This window comes from Daphnia magna, linkage group LG3 (genome assembly GCF_020631705.1).
Source record: "Daphnia magna isolate NIES linkage group LG3, ASM2063170v1.1, whole genome shotgun sequence".
Classification (NCBI taxonomy): domain Eukaryota; kingdom Metazoa; phylum Arthropoda; class Branchiopoda; order Diplostraca; family Daphniidae; genus Daphnia; species Daphnia magna.
In genome coordinates, this window is record NC_059184.1 from 2,298,468 (window position 1) to 2,324,514 (window position 26,047).

Below are 26,047 nucleotides of genomic sequence, written 5' to 3' on the forward strand. Positions count from 1 at the left end.
ATCAATAATCATTCATCCAGTCCTTTGAATGAATTAAACTAGCGCTTACTGTTGCCTAATAGTTTTTGTTTCGATGCGCGGAAGTTGAGTAAGTGCGTGATTCACTGGGAACAATCTGTCACAATTTCGGGTAGAGGCTATGAGGCTATGAAAGAGGCTGTTGTCGGGCTGTTCCGGTGTTGACTATTGAAGGGAGAACTACCTGGGCGACTCTGTCGAGCTTGCGTCACTAAATAGTAGACAATTTTAGACTTTTGCATATCTTTTCTATAGGATTACAAAATTGATTGCTATTGAGTAAGAGAACAAATCACTCCAACCTTATGCAAATTAAAGGGAGAAATCACACGACTTCTTAATAATGCAGGATTCTTTCAGTCATTATTTTTCGTTGGGATCAATGGCAAAAGAAACAAGTGCAATGCCAAGCCAATGCTTTGCGGGGCGTTATATTATTCTTATGTTGGACTTTGGTAATGGATTCAACTTGTTTTATACCATAGAAACAGACAGGCTGGGTAATTTCATTCTTGACGTCAGCGTTTCCATCTTTTCCCTCCAGAAGCTGAACGATTCCCCCCCCCCCCTCAAAACCACATCAAACGATAATAAAAACCATTTCACTTGATTCTTTTTTTCCCCTTATAAGCTCTAGCTGAATATTTTAAGAATCACAGGAGGACGAACTGATCTTAGGATTTAAAAACGATTAAAATGAAACTTTAATAGACGGACGACCAACAGAAAACGTTGCGATTGTATTTCTGCCAAGTACATGCGCGTCACGCGAGAACAGGGAATCCATCGTCAAATCGACCATATAGAAGGAATCATGTGGAATCTGTGCAAACGCAATTTTGTAACTATCAAAGTCTGAGATTCAGACGCATAAGCGAGTACCATCTGTTGCGCGGAGCTTCACGCAATTTCTTTTGCGGCTCCTCGGAGACGATTGTCAAGGGTACCTCAACAGGTTTCCCATCATCCATCAAAGTCCCTACAGTTTGAATAAGCATGCCAAAAAGAGCAGACATTTTAGCTATCTGTAGCTCACTTTATCGTAATTTTCACTTTTATCTTGAAATCATTTTTTTGTTTTCTGTTTTATCGTTGATTTTCATTGGGTAATTCTTTACTCGTACGCACATGTGACACCTGTACGCGCTGGTTTAAAACGTCTTGAAGCTGTTGCATCATTTTTTATTCTCAAAAATTTCTTCTAATGAAGCAAAAAGAGTGTTCCCGATACTGACACGTGCCATGCATTAACGAGGCAATTACTTGCGCTGCTACTCAATCTTGCATACAGGGCAAATGTCGCCATACCACACCTGTGGCTGAAACTTACTTGAAAGAGAAACTGGCCAACAAGGTCTCCAGTATAGCCATAAACTGTACACGGGTGTGGTAGGATTTGAACCTGAGGCTCCCGCACGGACTTTTGCGACATATAGAAACCCAAGATGCGTTATTAGAAGTGAGTGCCCTTTAATATTTTTGCCTTGGACATATCGCACCTTTTCCCTTTTGCATCCCAAAGTCTTGGCAACATTTTCTTACCCTTCCTCTTCGTGAAGGGTTATTCAACCTAATGGGTTACACTTGATGAAGTTCAATCCACTCAATGAGTGGATACATAGACCCATAAAAAATCTGATAAAAACCAGCTACACCTAAGCTAGGTTCACATTAATAGTAAATGTTAAGTGGGAAACGGTTTTTGTTGATTTTGTATAGACCCATCTTTCCATCGATCAACGATCGTTTGCTTTGCATAACCTTCAATCACAGCTGGCTAAAAACATCCATCCGATGTTGCGTACATTTCTGCCTCACCCAAATCAGCTTTGAAACCCAAACAGGGAATGTCAAGCTTTACTTGTAAATAAATGCTTTTAAATATTTCCATTTGGCGTAAGCTTTAGTTAAACAGCTAAAAGAATAGTTGCTAGATTTTTTTTCTTCGTATTGAAATGTGGTTTTTCTGCCGACCTCGCCGCTGACACGGATCCTGTATATGGGTTGGTGCATTACTCTAATGCCTGATACCATTTGTAATTTTTACTGCAAGGCTCACCGGATACGTTTGACTGTCCCTAGTTAGCAATAGAAAACGACAAAAGAAAAGCATTCTTCATGTTGCTGGAAAGAAAATGTCCAAGCTATCTGAGTATAATTGATTGAATCTACGTCAGTTGCAGCGCTGGAACGATCGTTTGGGGGAATGTAACGAGTAGAGGGCGGACGGTAGATGGTAGTCGGTAAATGAAATCGAATTTCACCTCGTTCTACTTTTAACTCTGTGACTTGCACTAAGCTGATCATAACCCCAGCGGCTATATTTTCTATTTGACCTTGCCCGTTTTTGACACGAGTTTCGATTATTTAATTTTATTGACCGCAGAGAAGTCTATTTATAAAGGACATTTTATAAATTCGTCAGTCACGAAGAACACGTAGAAAACATCTAATAGCTTTTCTTCAACCAAAAAAGAATTAGAATGCCCCCTTTTTTATTGTCATTTGGTAATCAGTTTTTGTAGTTTCGTTTCTTTATCATATCATCGAAAGTGCTTCTGTCAACTTCGGTCGTGAATTTACATTGCACCGGCTCCGAAGAGGGTATTCAAAATTTCGCTGTCAGTTATTCAATTCATACTAAGCTCTAACTTCTTTCATATCTTTTTCTGCAAGAGAAACATCATGCATAGCTTGAATGGGCTGATTGTTTTATTTTTACGCGTTCATTTGTGACTTTGGCAACTAAATCCAATGACGTGAGACTCGATAGAGATGCAAGTTCAAGGCAGCGGTACGTGCCCATGATCAGCGTGTTCAGTCAGTATAGTCCGCATTGATTCATAAACGGATAAGACTTCCGGGGATAAAGCTATAGCTACTAGTTGCTCCATTGAAGCGGAACTATTGACAAAATGTTCGATTAGCTTTGTAGTCACAACGACTTGCAGGCGACTTCATTCACCCTTGTTTTTTTTTCCAAACGCACTGCCATGCGAAATTCCGTTTTTAAATAGCAAACTATTAGCCATCTCCTAGGGAATCTCTTAGCATGATTCACTGGAGCCGAATATGTGTATTTTTTTTTTTGCTGAACAGTTTAGAATTGCGTTGGTGTGTTATTCCAAATGTGGAAACGAAACAACAATGTTTGTTCACATTCAATTTTTTCGTATCATTGCGTATTATTTATTTTAAACTGATATTCCAATAATAAATCATAATGATGAGGGCGTATAGCAGCTGATAGGGGTTTCAAGCGACCACCATAGACGAGAATATTTAGAAATATCATAATATGCGTAGGGAGAGCAGAAAATAAATCGATAATTCAAACGTACATTTATACGCATTCATACACTCAAACAGACAAGTGGTAGCCGTATTCATATGTACCATTAGACGTGTGTGTGTGTGTTAAACGCAAAGCTGATTATTTATTCGGATTTTTTATACAGAGAACGAGGTAACGGATAACATCTATGAACAACATATATAAGGGGGAAGGGGGGAATGCTGCCGTTAAACAGTTAAGCGCTGGGCCGTCGACGGCGCAGCATCGTTGAAAAAGTCTTTTTTATTCATCACTCTTTGTTTTGCCGGGGCGGACAAAATTTTAAAATCAAATTAAGAATTGTGCGGTTACGGGATAAATGGGTTGACTCGAGGATAAATTCTACAGGCACAGTGATGCGGTACCGCAACGTAACCCCATTGCGGTGCCAAACTGGTGTCGAGTGCCGTTAGCTTTACGTGTAACATGTTAGCCCAACCAGGTCGCATCTCGCAAGTTGATTGCAATTGCTCCGATATACCTGCATAGGGATTGTTTTTTTGTTTGTTTAAATTTGGTAATCACCTACGAATGGGTGATGGGAAATAGTGAAATACCTGAGCACGGCTCTCCCTCTCTGATGCATTCGTAAACGAAGGCAAACTGAAATGAAAATTTCCGCACTTGCTATTAAATACAATTAAGTGGAGGTTTATTAAACAAATAAATAGAGCACACCTGTCGGTAATCTGAACTGTGAACGATGCGCACTTCTTGTCCGTAGATGTCACGTGTCTCGTTGATTTGTTTCCAATATCTTTTGCACAAATTATAAACGTAGAAAAAAAAAACTTAATTAGCACTGCAGGTGTGTTCTCCGTCACGTTGATTACCTGTTGGTTTTGCAAATTTCTTCAGACAAGGGCTCATTCCGAGATCGTACCAGTCGATTAATGTGATGTGAATGTCCGGTGCGTTTCACGGGCCCGTCGGTAAACGTTTCGTTCATCTTCGGCTCCTTCAAAACCGAATGCATTTCCGTCGCCATTATTAAGCTAGTGACAAATAAGTGAGTCATTATCACTTACCCAGAAGAAATCCTGTCCATTCAGTACGTTTGGCGGTGAATCACCAACCCAAACAGGAGGACCCATGTTGTTGGTATGATCACTAAAAGGCGATTTCATCAATTTGGCTACAATCGCATGTTCCAAAACGACAAACGGAAAACAAAAATTTGACGTCAATCAAAATAGTAAAAGGGGGGGAAAAAAATTAGACGTCAATCAAAATAGTAAAAGGAAAAAAAAAAAATGGCGACAGGAACACACCTTTGTAATTTCTCAGCATGGAATGAGCGACTTCGAGTTGATCCCTTTCCTTTAAAAGTTGAACAAGTGAATCGCGATTGTGTCGTTCAGCTTTCACGGTGACGATATTTAAAAACATTGTGAGGATCACGATAATTGAACATAACCACCGACGTGCCATAATGCCAAGAAGTCTGAACACGCTCACACACATTCAGTAAAAACGAGGCACAAACAGAGAGGGGAGGTCGAGATCGGCCGACTGACAATGGAGCAATGAGGCAACGGGTACCTGAATGACGTCTCACCCCGTTTCTTTTTTTTTTTCTTTTTTTTTTGTTTCTTTTCCCGATGTGAGTTTTTTTTTCTCTTTCTTTTAACCTGAGACGAGATGAAAGGACAACAGAAGTCAACTGCCGTAGGGCTAGTTTGCATCTGAATATATACTATGTCGAATAAGGATTTCTGCCACCGACTGGCGTACGATTGCTCGTGTGCATACCGAAACGAGCTTTGGGATCGGGTAGGCGGTAAAATGTGTTATGCTCGAGACTCTGCGGCCATTTAGACGTCCTCCCACGCATCTATATATTTTTTGGTTTTTGTTAGCGTATTTTTGAATTCGCTGTGCCTATAGCGTAAGCCTTTTTTTTATCTAAATGTCTAAGGGCGTACCTCGTACATGCTAGTAAGGATTGACTGATTGACTACCTAAAAGGAATGCAATCAAACCAATCCAAATGAAAAACCAATTCTTGGAGGAATGACTTTTTTTTTTTTTGACGGGGGGGGGGGGCTGACCACGGATAGAAAAACAAGGACAAGAAATAATACAGACCAGGGATGGAGACTACTTGCGTCCATTAAGAATTCACTGGGGTATTTTCTTACTTTCGTTTCAATACGAACAGATCAAAATGGAAAAGCTCGGTCGAATTCATGACTTATTGAAAGTGCACATCACGTTCGGGAGAAAATAACAGTTTTTTTCGTAGATATTTGGGTTGCAATGTTGGCTGAGCTAACGTTTCTTTTTTTAAAAAAAAAGACGATTTCTTCCTGTTCAAAAGCTCATTGGTGATTCTCAGATTCTATCCGATTCAAATTCAAAGTTGAAACATCCGCATTAATCTTGTTTTCTGTGAATGGAACGGGAGGAACATGTGGGACCTCGTCCCCAGCGACATCGTCTGATCGTGACGTGGAAGGTTTCCTGTAACATCATTAATCCAATTTTTAATAATGAACCAATCAATTGGGCTTATAGAACGATAACCCCATTAATTTTGCATTGCCATTTGGTTTATGCTTAGCGTAAAACGTATGATTAGATAACAAAAATTACCTCACTGGGACATCGAGCAAATTAGAACTTTTTCTTTTCAAATTGGGAGATGATGGGATTGTGACAGCGCTGTTGTTCTCGACGATTGCATCAATTTCAGGAAACGGTTGCTGTGATTGTTGTTCTACTTTGCTAATTCGCTGTTTGATTGTTTGCTGACTACTCGTGTATTCGGCCAGCAGACGGGCGAAACGCGTTTGCAGTGTATCTAGCGCCATCTCTGCGTAATAGCAAAACAGAATGAGAGCAACGGAGTCTTTGCTTGCACAATTATTTTATCCACTTACCCAGTTTATCTATGCGATCTTTAGCAGAATCACATTCATCTTGATGCCGTCGATTAACTTCCTCGTCTAATAGTCCATCTTTGAGCAATAATTGCCGGCCTCGTTCCAACAAAGTTTTCCGTCCTTCAGGATATTCTTGCAGCGCATTCCACAAATCGCTTTTAGAAAGGCAGAAGAGATCGGAATAACCGACGCTGCGGACATTGGCCGTTCTCCTGTTTCCCGTTTTATTTCCAGCAATGTTGAGGATACTCACTTCACCAAAAACACTCCCAGCTCCTAACGTCACGAAAACGGTTTTCCCATCATCCGAGCAGACGCTTAACTTCCCTCTCTTAACGATGTACATCTCTTTCCCGACGTCTCCTTTCCGGCAAATGTAATCGCCTGGGCTAAAGACTTGAAGCTAATTTTTTTTTTGCAAAGAAAATTGTTTAGCAGATTCGAATAGAAAAAAAAAATGACAAATGATTAGACCTGTAGTTTAAGAACGAGCTCTGCCAGAAGACCAGGCTCGCAATCTTGAAAGATTTTGACTTGTTTCAACGTATCCAGATGGACGTGTATAGCAATCTCAGCTTTTAGCTTGTCGGGAAGTGTGTCCATAACACGGCCTTCGTCCAGGGATTGTTTATTGCTCCACATATAGTCGAACCATTGGATGACTCGTTCTTCCAATTCTTTAGAGACTTTGCGGAACACCATGTATTGTTTGACGGCATCCATCCTCGTTTGGAATTCAGTTCGTGAGGCGTTCATGTTCGTGATCATTGAACCGATGTTACCGACGATCGTGGCGAAAATGAGAATGCCTATCATGTACTCTACGATAACGAAGACAAATTCAACTTCAATCTCTGGTGGTGGTGTTTCGCCGATCGTCGTCAGTGTCAAAGTCGACCAGTAAAATGTGAAAATATATTGATAGGTTAGTGAGAGGTTAGCGCCGTTTTCAACGAGCGTCACGACCCATCCGTCGGATCCAAAACCGATTGCGTTGCTGATTGCGAAATAGATACAGCCATTCCAATGAATGATTACAAGCAGGTAGATCATAACCTGTCAAGAATAATGACTTTTAAATGACTTAAGATATATCGAGGCGTATTTAACAAACCTTCGTGATGCGGAAAGCATTTGGAAAATTTGTTTGATTCTCCGTTTTGTCGAAAAAAGCCATCATTCTGGATAGGCGGAACAGTCGATTCATTCGAACAACGACACCACACGGTACATGGATGCATTCCGTCGGGCTACCCCACACAAGATACAGCAAATCGGTTGGCAGCAAACTGAAAATCTTTAACACGGCTGGCCTTAAAAATTCATCTTCCTTCCTTAAGTATATTGTGAAAACTCACATCGATTTTCGAATCCCAACTTTGCCAGTAGTGACGTCGCAATTTGTCTGGATCCGTTACCATCAGACCTTGTTCAAGATATCCTGCGTGTGATGTTTCAAGCATTAGTTAATGAATAGCTCCGCGCAGGCAGGATGTTAACACACCTTCGTGAGCGTGAACTGCCATGTCAAACACGTAAATCAGGTCGCACGTATAATCCAGAACTAGCCAAACGATTGGACACAAATTTTGCATGTCCCAGAATACTGTTCTACCCACGATGAAAATGTAGTTGTACATGATGGCAATGCTCACGATGCCCAACCACTTTTGATGTAGCAAAATGAATTATTCAATAGGGATAGTGCATATATACTCGTATATTAGGTAAATGCGTACTTTGTAATGGCCTTTTTGAGTAGTATCTACCACTAATTGACCACAGCAGTGCTGTCGACACAAAAAGGCCTTCCATCCAACATCGCTCTGTCGTTCGGAGTGATGATCTTCCCCAGAAGCGAAGCGTTCCAGAAAGCCTGCGTCTGGCCCTGGATGAACATCGGACATCATTTGTCGAGTGCGCCGAAATCGGTGGATCCAACGTCCCATCCGCTAAATGAAAGTCATCAAATCACTGTGCACCAGTTAATGCAGTAAAGTAGTGTTACCTGGGTGAAACTGGCCAAGTGCACCGCGTCACTCTCGTGAAAATTAGTCTTTTCGTTTGCCATTTTCATCCTCGTTTTACTACCTTGTTTCTCGCCAGACGGATCGAAAGTGACCAACGGCACTGTCACGGACATTTTGTATAATTTCCGTTGCCGGCAATAGAATCAGAGCGTGCAGTCCTAAAGGTAATCTAGAAGAACCGATCGATTATTAGTCACATCTTAAGGGGGATGTAAACTCGTTGAGGCAAAAGAATTACGGGATTCGAAGTCTATATCCTTATATGGGAAGATTTAGAAAAATACAATAATTTAACAGTGACAAACTCTATGGCAAAATGATGATGATTTACCTGATTTGCAGTTGGTAAGTAAAACAGGCTAGAAGAGACGTTGACGGTGCAGATGAAACAAGGAAACTTGTAGAGTGAAGCGCGTTAAGACGATTGACGATATCGATCTTGTTCTCCGTGTTTTTGTTGATAGAGGTGCACGATCCGGGTCACCTGGTCACAAACTGAAACGATAACCGTAATGAAACTATTGACCTGTAACTAACTATAGGGGCGACAAATAAGAGAATAACGACTACCAGCACCAGACGGTGTTAGGTAACTGGGGCATAGACACTACCAATTTTCTCTTTTGCAATTTTAAAATGTCAAAACCATCACAAGGCAGGTAACAGGAAAAAAATGTTCTTCGAGCCTTCTCTTCGGCAATAAGGTGTCAGGTTTCGCTGCGTGCACATTATGTGAGTATAGCAACGTGGGACGGGTATGGCATGATCCTTTGCGCATCTGATGGTGAACCGACAAGGCCTTCATAGTCTGATTAGCCTACTACCCCTTAAAAAGGATCAGTCGTCTTGGAAACGGAAAAGGAAAACATTAAAGAAAACCAACTTGTACTTGACACGTGATCTTCAAAATTGTCGTTGTCTAACATGCCATCTATAATTTTCATAAGATGCTGGTTTTAATTTGATGCCAGGGAATGATATTCCAATAGGGATAGGTGATCCGTTAGATGTTGTTCTGGTGTCTTTCTTGTCCTAAATTTGCGTTTTACGCTCTACTCTTTCTTTGCCGTTCTTTGCTTACGCCGCTCTGAACGAGGATATTGTTATTCGCATTACCCCATAAATTATGTTGAAGTTAATCGAAAAAGCTTTTAAAAGAAGGTCATGGCATGGGCCCACTATAATGGTAAAGAAAACTTAAACTGAAATATAGTTTTCCTATAAGTAAAAGGTAAAAATAATAATTTCTTGGCGTTCACGTCGGAAAATGTATGAAGTCAGAGTCATAGAACTAGTTTCTATGACTCTGATGAAGTCTTAAAAAAGGGTGTGTGGCACGTGGCGACATTGCGGCCATTTCAATTACCAGCGAAGCTCTCGTTTTCTGGCCCGAAATATTATAGTCTCCTTTGCATCGTGCTTTAATAACTAGTCTGAGTAAAATGGCGCTCGTCTTACGGTCTTTGCGATCCGCTGTTAATGCCGGTGTAAAAATTGGCCAGCAATCATGGCATCAGCCATTAGTTTTAGGCGTTCAAAAACAAATAGCAAATTACTCTTTTACTTCCCATCAGATACCTACACTAGCTGTAAACAAGGTAACTTTTGTCTTGTGTTGGTTAAAGCACCCCACATTCCAGTGTAGATGAGAGTTAGCTTTTATTTTGTTCCTCTTCATAGTAAATTATTATCATCCTAAATGCAATTCGTAATAGTTAACTTTTGTATCTGCCAGATCTCCATTAACATCAAAAGGAGTTTCAGTGATAAACCCCCTATGTCCATGACTACTATCCGAGATAGGGTCTTGCTTGTTTTGAAACTCTACGACAAAATTGATGTTTCAAAGGTAATTTAATATAATGTTTTATGAAATCTAATAAAATCATTAACATTCTTTTTTCTAGTTGACACTTGAATCCCATTTCATGAATGATTTGGGTCTTGATTCGTTAGACCATGTGGAAGTTGTAATGGCAATGGAGGATGAGTTTGGTAAGAAGCCAGATTGTGTTAAAATAATAAATAATTGTTAAATAATTAAATAAATAGGAAATAATCAGGGAATCCCATTGCATAAATTTTAATTCAATTTTCTTTTGAATGATTGTAGGTTTTGAAATCCCAGATGGAGATGCAGAGAAATTGTTGAGACCAGCAGATATAGTAAGGTACATTGCAGATAAGGAAGAGGTGTATGAATGAGGAAACAGTAACAAGCTATAGATTATGAGAAGTGTAGAGGAAAATGGAATACATTTGAAATGTTCTGTAAATTGATAGATTAAAAAGTTAAATTGATTTACATGCTGTAATCGTTTATTTACAAGCATTAACAAGATTAAGATACAAAAAGCACATAACGCATTTAAAGTTCGCGTACATGTTTTCAAATGAAGTAACAGTTTACTGCATACAGCGTTACTCCAACAACAAGATGTCCTTAAATAGAAAATTTCTAAGTCGTCGTACTTCATCTAAAAAGAACTTATTTTTGAAACAGTCATAATTTTTTATATGGAAATTTTACCACAAATATCAACCAATTCGGCGTTCTTGCGGGTGACCACTACATACAGATGTCGTTGGTTAGACAACTTTCCTATAACCCAGGCATCGCTTTTCGTTCTAACAAGAATTTCACCTTCCCCGAAACTCGAAAAATCTTCGCATAAATCGGCACATGTCTAAGAGAGAAACAAATTTTATGTATCACTACCCAAAGTCATTTACGTCACCCGACGAACAAACTGTTACCTTAATAACGTCGTTATTAGCCGATGGCTGACATTGCAGAATTCTTCTATGTCCAGGTATGCTTTGATGGAGCGTAGATTTAAACGCCATATTCCATTGGTTGAAATAGAGGAAACGAATAGAGTCCGTGCCGGTATTGAGAGACGAATTAGTTTTTCGTACCAGCGCTTGCTCTGCTACATCCGCCGAGAGGGCAACTATCCTTGGCCCCACGATTAAATCAAGTGATGCAAAAAAATCATGATCGAGTTCAACAGACGCTGGTATGAATAGACAGACTGTAACTCCTGCAATTCTATAAACAACCAATTGACACTCATCTGGAATCGTTTGACTATGGTTCAGAAACACATGGGGAATGCGCATTTCTGACGATATACTGTGCACATCGGTAGGACCTGTCAAAAATCTAAAAGAAAACTGCTTTGTTGTAATTGTGAATTATGTGAAAATATGGCAATGTCAACCTGGTTTCAGTATTAAGGCTTAGTGATGCAGGAAATAGTTTTGTGGTGAGGTAGTTGTAGATTAGCTGGATATCATCTTGACAGAGACCAGTCCTAGGAAACACAATATCATTAAGGAAGAACAGATTCTGATTACTGGTTTACTGACCAAATAATTTGATCTTGATAAAGTACAGTGGTAGAAGTGATGCAGGGGAAAGTCTGTTCCACATGACTAACAAGACTTCTGACTTTCAAAAATGACAATTTATCCATGGGAAGGAACTGAATTCCAAGGAAGGCATCTGCAAGATCTGCATCTTCTAAGGGCATCATCTGCAAATGCTGTAAGTATTTGAACCAATTAACTACTAAACTGTGACATGACAGGATTTTCACCATTACCTTGGAGTAAAAGTAAGCTGCTCTTAGTTTCAGTTGCTCTAACTCTTCTTCAGGTTGCTCTGAAACCTTCAATGCCGAACTCATTGTACCCATGAAAAGACGAAACATGTGGTATGAATGGACAAGAAGGGAGTTAAAAATTTTATCATGTGGTTCCATGTCATTATGCAGAGACATGTTTGGTAGCTTCACAGTCTAATATGTAAAATAAGGTATTATCCACATTATTTAAAGTAACATCTTTTATTACCATAGCCATGCAAAAGCCAGGTTCTGGTTCATTGAAGTATTGCCTTGTTTTTCTTGTATGCAATGAATGGCAAGTACCAGATGTGCCAAATGTTCTAGAAGAAAAAAAATATTCTTAGGAAAATTTCTAGCTTTCAAGAACGCCATTTTTACTGGCTAAATTTTAAAATTGCAGCTGTCCTGCCAATTTCTTTCATTTGAGTATCCTTTGAAGTCTCCTTTGGATAATAATAAACAACACTTTTGTATTCCTACCAAGGTGAAAACATTAGCAATCAGATAATGATAACAGATTATTTTGCGAACCTCATCTTCTGGGAAATTTCGACTAGTATCAAAAACGAAAAAGTTTACAAGAGAATGACTTTTTTCAGCTTCACTGTTTGTCATCTTTTTGCTCCCACGTAATAGTTACCAGAATTTGATTTGCAGATTTTCATTTGGAAGGAAAATTCGTCTGCCTTCTTGTGTTGGCAATAATTAGATTTAGCGCCACCAGGGGTGTCTTGAAATTGAAAGCATACCCAAACTAGCGTGAAGCCAAGTTCTAAAAATATGATAATACCATATATTTTAAATTCACCGTAAAAACAGATTACATCAACAGCAGCAGAAATAAGTAGAAACCTAAAATTTGATCGGATCTATCACTGGTGCTAAATCTCTTACACTTTGGATATGATTTCCGTAAATTGCATCAAATTCTTTGGTTCGATTCTGGATTGCCAATACCTCTTCTTGTAACAGACTTGACTTGCAGTCATGATTAGACTCAATGTTACGGTTTCCTTTGTCGCTTAGCATAAGTGCAACTTGTTCTTCACATACATCTAGGCGTTCAACAATGGTGGAAAATAATTTGTTTGCGGATTTTTGCTTAAAAGGAAGCCATCTGGGCAAACATACAAGGAACGGCTTTCGGATTGACTGAATATGATGTCGTAAGAAAAAATAATCAGACGGGATTTGGAAACGAGCCATGAACTTTGCAAATGGAGGAATTAGTTCTGGGTCTGAGTTAGGAAGCATAAGAGTAAGGTATCTGTTTGAGACTTTGGTCTTATTATCGCTTAGCGTATTTTCTAGGTGGGATGCAAGCATATTTAAACACAATTGAAAGGTTTTGTGGTAGGGCGAGCCACGACACTGGGAATGATCCGCTTTTTGAGGAACAACAACAGCGATGCAATCCGCTCGTTCAATGGCCGTAATATACCACTGAAATGGAGAACCCTGTTCTTTATTTTCCATGTCGGCAACATCTAGAAGCACCTCCACGCCTAGCAATTTACGTAGAAAAATTCGTGTCGCCTTGACGTATTGAGTGTGTTGGACGCTAACTGAATCAAAAACCAGCAACATTCTGAAATCGTTGGAAACTGCAATGAGAGAAAAAAAAAAGGTTTTTTTTTTGACATAGTAAGGTAAAAAAATAAATCTGTAAACATTATACTTGGCTCGAGTATTTTTTGTCGAAGATACAGCGCCATTGCGCCAAGGATACAGAAGGCAAAAAGTAGAATCAGGGCAACAATTATTGCTATATCCACTTGGGGAAATTGATGAGCAATGAAAATTTCAAAGATTCTACTTTGGTTGCAACAACTGGCGCCTGCCACATTGCTTGATAAGCTTTCGCATTCGATGACAAGCTCATAGTTTCCTTTTTCCAATGTCACTTGCGAAATTTGGAAAGTTACCAAATCGGCGTACCTATGAGACAATTCATATTTGACATTATAGTTTAAGCGTTTCAGGAGAACTATCGATTTAGCTGACCTTTCGAAATATGTAGAATCATCCGACAAATTCACTTTAAAGTTCTTGGGGCATCTAGTTTTTCCCTTATGGCAAAGTGTAATTTTATAGCTATCTATGCCAGCTAAAGCTTGGAAAGTAGTTAAAAGGTGGTTCATTCTTGATGTCTGACTGTAGAAAAATATTACTCCATCACCCACATTCCTGCCTATAATGAAACAAACTTGGTTAGAAATTATTTTAATTTCTGCTGTCAATAGCTTGATGGAACTGACCATATAAATTCCTAAATTTATACTGCATTTTTTTGCCATTGGCTAGAACCCTAATGGTTGTGTATGAATCACTTGTCATAAGTGAACTAGCAGAATCTCTGACAAGGCAATCATAATGCGGCAAAACATCCTCACATTTTGACTCATTCATGTTTTTGGTTAATGTAAAACATTTGGCATCCTGGGGCTTAATAAAATCTTCGTACATAAACCATAATGGCTTATGTAGTTTTTTTGAAATGGTGATGTTCAATGCAAACCTTGGGAAACTACCATTCACGTCATAAGCATCATATGCATTCATGTAAACACCAAGATTTTGATCAAATGGTATTGCTGCAGCTTCCCACTGTGTTATTCCATATGTACAGTCATTTTCAGCAACAACACTGAAGCAACCATCAGCAGAGGTGACAGATCCGTTGATGTATGATCCATGTTTAGAACAAATATCCAATCTGCTAGTCCGTTGAACTGATTTTGGGCAACTTGTGAGTACACTTAATGGTAGGAAAATCACCAAAAAAATTGGAAGACAATTGAATGTCATTGTCAAAGTAGAATGTATTCCAAATGAATTGTTAGGATCAGCCATTATTTTAAATGCATTTTTTTAGTCATACGCACTACTACAAGGAATTAGATCTTGAGATTTCGATTCGATGTAGCCTTACTGACACAACTGACCCACTACCAGATAAAGGCACCATTTTATAATCGCTGATTTGCATGTCTACTCTCCATCTTCGTAAAATGTGCCCATGTTGCACAACAAAGAAAGTCCGCAAACTGCGGAGGGCAGATAGCATGGATAACGTGCGGATTTGGAATGTGGAATCCCCTAATTTGCCTGAATATTGTCCTCTTTCTACCTGTTATTAACTGAACCTTTCTAGCGTGGCGAATTACTAAAATTAGCTTTATGATGCTTGCATTTGTTGGTGATATGATTGTCCTATGACAAGGATCATTCAATACAAAGTGCCATATAACGATACTTTACTTCTGGGTAAATTTTCTTTTAAGAAAAGTGACAGAAATTCCACATTTGCGATTGTGTTGTTTCAACAGCCCATACTGTCGCCCGTAGATTACCAAGGCCTACTTAATGCTTAAGGCCTGTAAACTCGAATACCTCCTGCGGCGGTGACTCGTTACCTGGCAACAACTAATCAGAGGAAAAACAAGGGCTACGACGACACCATCTGGCGCTCGCTACTGCTACTGCTTCGAAAACCTAAATACAAGATTTAAAAAAAAAACAGGGTTTCCTTGTATTTTTTAATTAAGAGTATCTTAAAATCCTTAACTTTTAGTTAAAGAATTCCAGTAAGTGTAAAAAATCACCTCTTTGAAAAAGATTTGTGTCCACTAAGTAATATTTTCATCATTACATTTCACCATTATAATCAAATTTACCTCGGGATTGGGATAGGGGTTAAGGACTCCGTCCGGAGATTTATGGATATGAGTATGACGTTTCAAGTGGATTTTATGTCATTTTTCAATTATATGATAATAAAACTTATATTTTTTAAGATACTACTTTTTTCTTTTTAACAGCTCAATTGCCATATTGCTGTCAAACTAGCACACTTTTCATTTCAAAAACTTGATTTCCTTTCGTTTTATCTTTATTTATGTATTTATGTAACTATAACAAGTGTTTAAGTTTTTGGGGGGTGTTTTTCAACGAGCTATAATTGCGAGCGCCAGATGGTGTCGTCGTAACCCTTGTTTTTTTTTACCAGGGAAAGCTTACCCGCCATCGCCCATAGGAGGTATTCGAGTTTACAGGCCTTAAGCATTAAGTAGGCCTTGAGATTACACACGATTTCAAGGTCCTGCATCTAAACCCAGGATTAACCATCTTCCCTCCATCCCACATTTTAGAAGGTCTTCGTCAAAGAGGGTTTTTTCTGGACGATCATTGAAAAAATAGCACCATCTCCTGGTCCAAAGGTGAGTTGTTGGGCATACCGTTAGGTGACGCGGTTGATTGGCCTCCATGCTTACTGATGAAGTGACTGCGTTTGATGCCTACCTACTGAAGAAGACGGCCCCGGTTCGACTCGACGCTTACGATTTTTCCAAGAATATGGTGAGATAATATGGTGTACCTTTTTCACTCCTTACATTATGTTCAGTAACCGAATAAAGTTTGCTTGGTTAAGCTTGGCTAACTGTCTTTAGTGATTCAAAGATAAGATTTTAATCCATTTTGGTTGTGTTTCTTTAGTAAGCAAATTGTACCGGGAAAATGTCTATCCATTACAAGTTCAAATCGGCGATTGACTATGATACAATTACGTTTGATGGCCTGCATATCTCAGTTGCCGACTTAAAAAAGGCAATTGTCTACCAGAAGAAATTGGGCAAGGCTACAGACTTTGACCTTATGATCACAAATGCGCAGACAAATGAAGGTAAACTAGTGTTGGAGGTTTTCCGAGCAAGGATCTAACAACTTTTTCCTACAGTTTATACGGATGAATCTGCATTGATTGCCAAGAACACTTCATTGATTGTTGCGCGGGTTCCTGTAGCTGGTGCCACCAACAAAAAATTCTGGTAAGGTTTCCTTGCAAACATTTGAGCAAACTTTGTCTAAGTTGCTGGTTGATTAACCAGTTTTAATGAAATTCATAATTTATCTAATTCTAAGAAATTGTTGTCATTTCCCAACTGATTTTGAAGAGTAAATCTTAAATAATTTATTGTAGGGATAGAGGCGAACCTTCATTGATCGGAACTTCAAGTGCGTCGTCGTCTTCGTCATCAAAGGGTGTATGTACCTGAAGTCTTCCTCCCTTCTCAGTGGATTAGTAACTCTTTTTTAAAAGAACTCCAGTTAAACCAATTTAAAATTAATGCTCACTCAAACTCAAAGCTAGATTTTGCAAAGAATCAATCGATTTTTATTAGTAGTTTTGAAAAGTCGTTTGTGATTTACAAATTCACGTTTCGTACGAAAGAGGACTTGGGACTGCTGCCGCCGGCTACTGTGATACTCACATAACATTTCAAGAAGTTTGTGTTAAATCTAAAGATTGATGAAAAATTGTTTCTAGAAATTCCAAGTGTTACAGCTTATTGTTAGTGATAGGGATTTCATGGTTGTGATAAATTTAATTTATGCGTTGGTGATGTCGTTCTTGTTTCAAACGGCTGTTAAAGATTGTGTCACGCTCGGAGTATTACCTAAACCATCAATGTGCCCTCTCCGCCCTTCCATTACTTTATTTTTTTTTTTATTTAAATTTTTTATTTTATTCGTCATGGGAGTCGAATCCTTGCGGTGTATGTGATTCATGCACACTTCCTTTTTTTACTATTGATTCATTTAAAAGCCGAAATTCGGAAGCTTAATGCAAATTTCTGCTAAATCAGTAATTAATTCACTAGTTGGAACTAGTTTTCAAATACATGAATGGTCCACTTTGCCGGAAGCCAAATGTCTGATGGTTAAGCGATACATCAATATTTGGCACGACACTTGATCATCCTCCTCCTTCGCCCTCCTATTGTCGCAATTTTATTTTTTGTCAATAGACAGTTTTCGTTGATTATTCCTAGAAATATGAGTTATAATCGAAAATTTTAGGGTCCCCCGCCGACCAGAAATGAAAACGAAGTCACAGTTGCCATGGCGAACATCAGTGCTGAATCTTCCGGTTCCGCGCTCGACAATTTGGCCCAGGTATGCGTGTTCATTTCCGTTAGAAGTCCGTGCTCTCTTACGTCTATTTAATTGTTTGTTTGTTTATTTATTTGTTTATTTATTTTTTATTTTTTTGTTAAGGCAACTGATCTGTCACGGAGTGAAGCTTCCGAAGAGGACAAAATCAAAGCGATGATGACCCAATCAACTCAGGATTATGATCCGTCTAAGTAACATTTAAAATACATATTAAGCATTTCACCTAAAGCCTTATTGATATTTTTCTCTATCAGATACATGAAAATTCGTGGTCAAGGCCAGGTTGGACCTGTTCCTGGTAACTATTGCTGTTTTAAATGTGGTATGCCTGGTCATTGGATCAAGCAATGCCCATTAAATCTGGTATGATGTAACGTCTAAACCCAAGGTTGTAGAGTACAATTACGAGCCTTTCAATTTGCATTTTTTTAGACAATGGATATTAAGAAAAGCACGGGAATTCCACGTAGTTTCATGGTCCCTGTTGAAGGACCAGAAGTTCCTGGTGCGATGATGACTCCATCTGGCCATTTTGCCGTCCCAGCAATTGATCAGTTAGTCTTATTTTTATTTATTTATTTTTTTTTTTGTAGTTTTCCATTTCTCATCAAATTTACTTAAGTATAACTTCCAATTTCCCACTAGTGAGGCATATCGGGAGGTCAAGAAAGAAAGACCGCCTTTTCAGGCTGATTCGCCTACCCCTGAGATAGCCAAACCTGTCATTCCATCTGAATTACTTTGTTCTTTATGCAAAGATTTGCTATCGGACGCAGTACTTATTCCCTGTTGTGGTGACTCTTTCTGTGATGATTGTAAGTTTCAGTAACTCGGATATATTGCTTGTATTTGATTAACATTTCCATTATTTGTTAAAGGTATACGAGCTCTCCTTCTTGATTCAGAAGAACAAGAATGCCCCCAGTGTCATACGAAAGCTGTTTCTCCCGACACGTTGATACCTAATCGATTTCTGCGTACCGCCGTAACAAACTTCCGCAGTGAAACGGGCTATACAAAAGCTACGCCCGTTGCGCCTGCCGTTATCGAGCCTGTGGTTGTTCCAGAAGTTAAGGAAGACGTTGAAGAGGAAAAAGAAGAGCCCGAACTTATTTTGGAGGTAAAAGTCTCACATTAATTTATCAAGCATCTTTGCCTTTGATGGAATGGAGTTTTTATTCTGTCCGTACCCGGGATTCGCCAGGATGAGGAATTCAAAGAAGAAATGGTTGCTTCTCCAGCGGTAGACGAAGAGTTCATTGAAGAACCCAGCGAGCCACCACCACCAGGAGGGGAAAGTCTTGAAGAGGTTAGAATCCCTACACCTACAGTCGACGAAAAGCCAGCTGCTGCGGAAGTGAACCAATCTGATGTGGTTAAACAGTCACCTACTGCACCATCCAAAACTGTCACCCCAGCTGTCAACAATTTGTCCATTTTAGCTCAGAAAGCACCCTTAATTGCATTACAGCAAGCTTTGTTGCAAGGAAATCCACTCTTGCTTGGTAAAGTCATATATGGCCATTCACTTGATTTGATTGGTTTCTAAGGCTATGTAAATGTTGTTTTAGGCTCGCAGAATATACAACAGATTGCCCTAATTCAACAAGGGCTAATGGCGATGCAACGTATCCCTCATTCTTCGCAGTCAGCCCCCCTGTTGCCTACCCCTAGTACTGTACAGACTGCACCAGCCCCGCCAGCATTACCGCCACAGAATTCTGTGCCGATCCAGCCCCTTATGACTGCCCAGCCTCCCACTCACATGCCACCGCCGGGATTCCCGCGATCGATGCCGCCACCCCGGTTTCAGGGTCCATCCATCCCACCACCCGGAGCTAGACCAATGCTACCACCAGGAGGACCAAGAGGGCTACCTCCGATGGGTTACCCAGGGTAAGAAACGAGTAGATATGATGTAGCCGCTCAGTTTCTTACCCCCATATATTCTATATACGTTTTCTAGTGCTCCACCATTTCCCCCCAACGGCATGGGAATGCCTCCAGGTTACGGCAACCATGCTTCCAGTGCTGCCAATCAGCTGGCCAGCCATCCGATCTTACAGCAAGGGTATTTAAATTTAAAGATTGTTTTTTTTTCCCCAATTTTCATTAAACTATGCTTACACAATGTTTTTCCGAATAACGTATGTCAGTGTGATAGAAGATCCCTTGGCTGCCTTCGAAAAACTCCTGAAAGAGAAAGAAGAACGTGATAGGGCACGAAAAAAACGAAGATCGATTTCGCGTTCACGAAGTCGGTCTCGGTCTAGAACACGTCGGTCCAAATCACCTCGACAGCGCAGTCGATCACGAAGTGGATCTCCACCCCGAAGGCAATTTTTCTTTCTATTTCTTACGTCCAACCTAGTGTTTCAGTGGGTCTGAAGGATGCTTTTTGTTTTGGTAGAAGTACCTCTTCTTTTCTTTGGCGTTTGCTATTTTAGACTTCTGTGCTTCTCGCCTTTTTTGTCACAGCACAAAAGGGGGTTGAATAGGTGTTTTATAACCTTTTTTCTGTTTATTGCACAGGCGTTCTCGATCTCATTCCCCCAGTCGTCGAAGACGAAGTCCAGCTGTGCGTGGTCGTAGGGGTAGATCGCGATCACGTTCTCCATCAGGTGGAAGATCTCCTAGTCCAAGAAGTGGCGGACGACATGGTTTCTATGATCGATCACCTTCACACGGATCGCCCGGAAGGTAAAATTCTATTTTGTTTTTGTCTTCAATTAGAATTGATCAATAATTGTCTTTGATATTAAGGTATCCTCGTGAGTACCGCGAAGATTTCAGCACTGCTGCATCAGCAAACTATTATCCTCCCTACGGTTATCCGCCTATGGGTCCGCAAGGCCCACCGATGCGAGGATACGGTGGCCCTCCAGGTCCTATGGGCCCGATAGGCAGGGGTGGCCCAATGGGAGGTTATGTGCCACGAGGACCCCACTTCGGAATTGGCATGCCGAGAGGAATGGGCCCGCGCGGGCCTTATCCTCCTGGATACATGGGACCAAGAGGACCAATGGGAATTGTAGGTGCTCCTCCATCTCTGCTTTCGCTAGACTTGGGTCGAGGGCGTGGATATCGGGAGGAACGACGAGCTGATTACGAGCGTGAATATTATCCCGATTCAGACAGGACCCGTCGATCGCCTCCACCCCCTCCACCAGGAGAATTTGAATCGGACGCTCCTCTTATTTACACGAAACCTCGGCGTCCTGATCAGCCAGAAAAAGTTCCAGAGAAACCCAGGGAGAGGGTGAAGGAACGCGAACGTGAAAGGGAACATGGCTATATGAAGGATAGCCGTGAACGAGATCGAGAAAGAGATAGAGATCGAGGTGATCGAGACAAGGACAGAGAACGTGACCGTGACCGAGAGCGCGAAAAGGATCGAGAACGAGACAGAGAACGAGATCGTGACCGTGAAAAGGTTCGATCCCGTCACGATGGCCGGGATACAAAAGAGAGCAGCCGAAGGGCGGAAGTTGTATCGCGGGAACGGGAACGTGAGCGTGGGGGCTCCCACAGTTCGGTCAGTAGCAGATCCAGCACGGCGACGAAAGATAAATCCAAAGAAAAAGAAAAGGACCGTGATAAGGACAAGGAGAAAAAAAAGGAAAAGAAAGACAAGGATGACGAAGACAAGAAAAAAGACAAGAAACGCAAAAAGAAGAAAGAAAAGGAAAAGGAGAAGGAAAAAGAAAAGGACAAGAAGGACAAGAAGAAGAGCAAACATGAGAAAAAGAAGAGTGTCGACATTGAAGACCAAGCTGAGGCTGCAAAAACACAAAGCCAACCAGAGCAACCAGTTCCGGGTAAGATTTACTCCCCAAGTCAACAGATCTCGGTCGGTAGTGATAACGTAAGATAATTTTTTAATTTCGTAGGTGATTGTAGCGGATTCGATGATGCAGTTGCTACGGAGGCTGATAAAAGTCAATTGGAGAATGTTGACAATAAAGAAAGCAATGACCAGCGAGTTGGGACAGTGCAAGAGGATGAAGCCGCCTTAGAAGATGTGCTCATCATAACAACAGATAAAAGCCTCGAATCGCTCGTGGACGATGTAGCACCTGCTGAAGAAGATGCCGATCGCCAGAGAACGCAAGTTAGGAAGGAACGAAGCCGCGAAAGAGAGAAGGATGACAAAGTAGTCAAAGATAAAGTTCTTCCGCTGCCGCACTCGCGTTGGGAAGAAGATTCGGAAGAAGAAGAAGCATCGGATTCCTTTAAGAACGTGTCCGACATTGTCTCAATCGGAGCAGATCCTGGACCAATCAAAAGGGCAGATAACGCCATCTTTCGTCGAGCAATAAGCGCAATCAAGCCGAAAGTGATTGAAATTAAATTGCGACCAGAACGGCGTGTTCTGCTTGATTCTTCCGCACCAGAGAAGGTTATTGGAGATCTTGACTTGGATATTAATAATACAAGAGTATCTCCAGATTCCTTACTTAATCTGAGAGTTGCACCACCACCGTTGTTGATACCGAAATTCAATCCTGCCCCTGTTGATCTGAAACTTCCTGAAATCGACGACAAGAAGAAATCGGTCCGGGACAGGTTAGGCGACAAAGTTGAACCGGAACAACAACCACTTGCTAGGAATCACGATAAGGTAGATGACACCAAAGATAAAGATAAATCTAAGGATAAAAAGGACGGAGGTAAAAAAGACAAGGACAAACGATCTAGTCCTGCCAAAGAGAAGGTAATTAATCAATCCAACGCCTAGAAATTTGCTATTGAAATATTTCAACAGCGTGCTCAGTATTTGCTCCTTTTTTATTTTTACAGAAGGATCGCAAAGATGATAAACGTGACAAAGACAAACGAAGTCGGACAAAGGAGAAAGACAAGGAGAAGAAACACAAGCGGAAAGAAAAGGAAGAAAAGAAAAACAAGGATGATAAAGAGAAAAAGGATGAAGTGAAGCCTTCTAGTGACGTTCGCCACGGCGACAAAACAAAATCGAGCAAAAATGATGAGAAACAAATCGGTATTATCTTTATTTCATTTGTTGGCCGGCGCATCGATTCTGTTTTCAATATATTTTGAATAAATTTCCATTCGATTTTTTTTTCCCAAGCAGATAAAGACAAAGAAAAATCGGAAAAAATCAAGAAGCGGAAGCGTTCCTGGTCTAGTAGTACGAGCAGTAGTAGTTCCAGCAGTACTTCAGAGTCGGATAGCAGCTCATCTGAATCGGGTGGTGGTAGTAAGCGTAAGAAGAAAAGCCGAAAGAAGCGCCACGTCTCTTCGAGCAGTGATTCATCCGATTCGAGCCGCGAAACAAAGAAGAAGAAGAAAAAGTCTAAAAAGACGTCATCGAAGCGGAAGCAGAAAAAGGCGTCGTCGCAGTGAAAACAGCGCTTCTCTGTAACATTTGGACTAGCCTTCGTTTTCCTCATGGTATAATTTTTTTTTTCTCTCTTTATTTTTTAGTTGTGACTTTCTTTTTTTTTTTTCATTTTCACCTTCTCTGGAAGTTTCTTTGTCGATTCTTGCTACTTTGGGCTGACCTGCTGGTTTCGCCAGAATCTGGCACATTGCTATGTTTTTATATTATATGGAAATGCCAGTGGCGATAGTAATACACTTTGAAGTACATATTTCATCCCAAATTTTGTAGCGACATTTTGCGATAATTATATCTCATGACCTTCACCCTTTTTTCTGTAGAACTTTGACCCGTTAACCGGGATTTTCACACGGATCGTCCACAGTTCAAATATTTACATTGCGGTGGAAAACGATGCAATGTAAACAAGACGATTTGTTTATACAATCTCATAGTACGTCCAACATGTGCCTATTTGTATGTAGTATGTATGTAGTACATACACACATCGGGCACTATTGAGTCTAAGCAGAGAAAATAAAACCAAGACTCATGGCACGTTTCTGTTATTCTATTCGCGTGTAGATACATCGAGACTATCTCACGATCGGTATCGACTGAAGGTAGTAATTCTTGTAAAGGTTTATCTTTCAAAGTCACGCATTTTCTTTTCCATCCTCGAACCATCCCGTGTTTAAACACACACCGGTGGGTAGTATAAGATTATTTACACGTGGGCGGATCTGGTGCAAATGTTTATGGATGGAAACAGCAGTCGTTGGAGGGGAGACCAGCGTATAGTCTCCCAACACGCGAACTCGTTTCTCCACTAGTGGACTTGCTGCGGCTCGCAACGCCTTTTGCTATATCGGTATAACATCCAACAAGAAATAACAAATAGTTCATAAGCCCAACTGAGAAGACGGATGTGCTGTCTGTTGATGTAAACGAATGGTCGCGTGTTGGCGGTGGGAAAGCAATTTGATGGTGGGTATTGAATAAGAAAGAGCAGAAAAAAGAAAAACTCACGCATTGACAGATATTCACGTTCGGATACATCCGTTCGTGATTATTACTTCCCAATTACAATTAGGTAGTTTTCATTGCAATTCCAAGAAAGAGACCTGTAAGTAATGAGTCAACGTAATGCATGAAGGCTCTGCTAGTAGCAGACTAAAAGTCACGCACTTTTTTGTATCTTTTGCCGCCAGAGTCGAAGCAAAGATGGAAGATGCGACAGCTGCCCGCGATAAAGACTGCCATGATGATCTTGATCCTGTGCAGCATGATTTCATTTCAACGGGAAAGAGCAGCAGCAAGCAGCCCTATATCTTCTTCTTCTGTTCTATTCCAAAACATCAAGAGGAGATAATGGCCAGAGCCGACCTCTTGGTGCTGCTGCATGCCCTGACTAGTCAATTATACACTCTACTCTAGCTCACTGTTGTGTGTATATACATCACAAGCGTCTCTTTCTGTATGCTGTGTTTCTTTTCTCCCCCCTTTCTAAAAACTTGCTTCTAATACTGGTATTTACGAGTGTGTTTCGAGAGGTCCTGCTGGCTTCGTTCCCGCACGTGCTCCCCACTTGAAGCCACCCTAGACAAAGCTGGTTTTTTTTCACTCAAAGATGAGACTCATGTGCTCCGTTTCGAATCCTCAGTTGTAAATGGTAAAAAACCAAACAACGATTTAAAAGTCGGGAAAGAAGAAGAAAGAAACAGAAAATATAAATATCTTTTCGGACTTTTGGTATGTGAACGATTCCGGTGTGCACTGGATGGATCGTTGCCCCTTATCTCAACACCAACATAAAGACGCGCGGTCTCTCTATGTCAATCTGTCACATAACATCTCTTCCACTTCTCTCGAAAAAACCTTTTTTTTTTTTTGCCTTTCTTCACCCCGAGCGTGGAAGATGTGCAAGAAAGATCAGACAAATTTACACTCTAGCAGACTACAAAGAGTGGTATGTAGCTATTTTCACAATCTTAGACAAAAGTTTCATTTGTTGTTAATAGTTTTTTGTTGTTTTTTTCGTATGAAAAGGTGAATCATTTTCTCATCTTGGCCATCGTCACGGCAGTTGCATTATCATCAAATGAAATGAGTCACATAAAGTATATACCGATGAAAGCCACTTTGCCACTGCCATAAAAAAAAAAAGAAAGCCGTAGGGCAAGATTCGTGTCTTCGTGTCTCTCTATTTCAGTTGGTATTTTTTCAGTTTCCGCCTCCTTTTTGGCTGCATTCCGAAGAAATGCAACGTTGCACAGCAATTTCGACGCCAGGTGGCGGTGAACGAAAAACATACACTACAGTCCCAGCACTCGACTCAAGGCAACTAGTTCGAGTTTGAGACGCGCGCGCATCCTGCTGTGTGTGTTTGTGAGTGAGGCCGTGGTGTTGCGGATTCCTTGACTATTATACTCGAAACGTGCTCACGATCGGGACCTTCTCAGTGTCAGCGTGACTCGACTGTGTGCTGGTTCGTTATTGGATGTTCGTGAAAATCCACGTTGGCGATCGCCAGTGTGTGTAACGAGGAGGAGGAAAAGTGGCAGCGGCTGGCCCACTCACTCAAGTTCGCCCGTTTCGTTAGGGAAAGGAAGTTGGATTTACCCGCGGGCTACGGTCAGGTGTGACAGGGCCCTCTTTCATTCGTATCTACCACCACCCTCTTTACCTTTGCCGAGGGTTGTGAGAGAGACGAGAGAAAAAGACCGTGGGAATGGTTTCTTTGTCATCCGCAAGGCCAGAATGCTTCGTCTAGATGGTTTGATTCCAAAGTGAAATGAGGCATTCGAATTGACTTGATTTTCTCGTTGATTCCGCGAGTAATAAAA

The 26,047-nt window shown here is 40.6% G+C and overlaps 6 protein-coding genes across 10 annotated transcripts; 2 read left to right on the plus strand and 4 right to left on the minus strand.

Annotated features, from left to right (window-relative positions):
* Positions 1 to 3,183: 3,183 nt before the first annotated feature.
* LOC116918365 lies at positions 3,184 to 5,315 on the minus strand. The gene is made up of 6 exons (XM_032924063.2): positions 4,624 to 5,315; positions 4,381 to 4,487; positions 4,186 to 4,310; positions 4,031 to 4,109; positions 3,910 to 3,955; positions 3,184 to 3,833 (listed from the first exon to the last, which is right to left on the minus strand). The coding sequence occupies exons 1-6, from the start codon at positions 4,814 to 4,816 to the stop codon at positions 3,661 to 3,663; spliced, it is 723 nt and encodes a 240-aa protein (XP_032779954.2). The 5' UTR covers positions 4,817 to 5,315; the 3' UTR covers positions 3,184 to 3,660.
* A 181-nt stretch (positions 5,316 to 5,496) lies between these two features.
* Positions 5,497 to 8,973, minus strand: LOC116918357 (cyclic nucleotide-gated cation channel subunit A). Of its 3 annotated transcripts, XM_045170658.1 has the most exons (11): positions 8,599 to 8,973; positions 8,506 to 8,517; positions 8,246 to 8,436; positions 7,977 to 8,189; positions 7,742 to 7,904; positions 7,596 to 7,678; positions 7,352 to 7,534; positions 6,712 to 7,293; positions 6,235 to 6,640; positions 5,948 to 6,167; positions 5,497 to 5,815 (listed from the first exon to the last, which is right to left on the minus strand). In XM_045170658.1, exons 3-11 carry the CDS (start codon positions 8,378 to 8,380, stop codon positions 5,674 to 5,676), a joined length of 2,127 nt encoding a protein of 708 aa, XP_045026593.1. In that variant the 5' UTR covers positions 8,381 to 8,436; positions 8,506 to 8,517; positions 8,599 to 8,973; the 3' UTR covers positions 5,497 to 5,673. The 3 variants fall into 3 exon arrangements, with proteins under 3 accessions (XP_045026593.1, XP_045026591.1, XP_045026592.1); XM_045170656.1 differs by lacking the exon at positions 8,506 to 8,517; XM_045170657.1 differs by having other exon boundaries at positions 8,246 to 8,517.
* Positions 8,974 to 9,673: 700 nt separating this feature from the next.
* LOC116918366 (acyl carrier protein, mitochondrial) lies at positions 9,674 to 10,568 on the plus strand. Its single transcript, XM_032924064.2, has 4 exons — positions 9,674 to 9,865; positions 10,003 to 10,116; positions 10,175 to 10,262; positions 10,381 to 10,568. The coding sequence occupies exons 1-4, from the start codon at positions 9,710 to 9,712 to the stop codon at positions 10,470 to 10,472; spliced, it is 450 nt and encodes a 149-aa protein (XP_032779955.1). The 5' UTR covers positions 9,674 to 9,709; the 3' UTR covers positions 10,473 to 10,568.
* Positions 10,569 to 12,604, minus strand: LOC116918360 (vacuolar fusion protein CCZ1 homolog). Its single transcript, XM_032924054.2, has 9 exons — positions 12,431 to 12,604; positions 12,278 to 12,375; positions 12,126 to 12,219; positions 11,876 to 12,070; positions 11,640 to 11,815; positions 11,492 to 11,584; positions 11,025 to 11,433; positions 10,798 to 10,954; positions 10,569 to 10,744 (listed from the first exon to the last, which is right to left on the minus strand). The coding sequence occupies exons 1-9, from the start codon at positions 12,512 to 12,514 to the stop codon at positions 10,689 to 10,691; spliced, it is 1,362 nt and encodes a 453-aa protein (XP_032779945.2). The 5' UTR covers positions 12,515 to 12,604; the 3' UTR covers positions 10,569 to 10,688.
* Positions 12,605 to 12,678: 74 nt separating this feature from the next.
* On the minus strand, positions 12,679 to 15,206 carry LOC116918367. The gene is made up of 4 exons (XM_032924065.2): positions 14,158 to 15,206; positions 13,904 to 14,090; positions 13,578 to 13,837; positions 12,679 to 13,503 (listed from the first exon to the last, which is right to left on the minus strand). The coding sequence occupies exons 1-4, from the start codon at positions 14,750 to 14,752 to the stop codon at positions 12,752 to 12,754; spliced, it is 1,794 nt and encodes a 597-aa protein (XP_032779956.2). The 5' UTR covers positions 14,753 to 15,206; the 3' UTR covers positions 12,679 to 12,751.
* An 800-nt stretch (positions 15,207 to 16,006) lies between these two features.
* On the plus strand, positions 16,007 to 25,977 carry LOC116918491 (E3 ubiquitin-protein ligase RBBP6). 3 transcript variants are annotated; one of them, XR_006644078.1, is made up of 21 exons: positions 16,007 to 16,258; positions 16,397 to 16,583; positions 16,638 to 16,728; positions 16,881 to 16,944; positions 17,762 to 17,857; positions 17,960 to 18,048; positions 18,112 to 18,220; positions 18,290 to 18,411; positions 18,503 to 18,672; positions 18,736 to 18,977; positions 19,062 to 19,362; positions 19,429 to 19,753; positions 19,824 to 19,928; positions 20,014 to 20,193; positions 20,390 to 20,557; positions 20,621 to 21,675; positions 21,748 to 22,571; positions 22,658 to 22,859; positions 22,950 to 23,272; positions 23,543 to 25,170; positions 25,251 to 25,977. XR_006644078.1 is itself a non-coding variant. In XM_045170664.1 (20 exons), the coding sequence occupies exons 2-19, from the start codon at positions 16,418 to 16,420 to the stop codon at positions 23,222 to 23,224; spliced, it is 4,584 nt and encodes a 1,527-aa protein (XP_045026599.1). In that variant the 5' UTR covers positions 16,007 to 16,258; positions 16,397 to 16,417; the 3' UTR covers positions 23,225 to 23,272; positions 23,350 to 23,477. The 3 variants fall into 3 exon arrangements, 2 of the variants coding, with proteins under 2 accessions (XP_045026599.1, XP_045026600.1); XM_045170664.1 differs by lacking the exons at positions 23,543 to 25,170; positions 25,251 to 25,977 and adding an exon at positions 23,350 to 23,477; XM_045170665.1 differs by lacking the exons at positions 23,543 to 25,170; positions 25,251 to 25,977 and having other exon boundaries at positions 16,012 to 16,258; positions 22,953 to 23,477.
* The last annotated feature ends 70 nt before the right edge of the window (positions 25,978 to 26,047 follow it).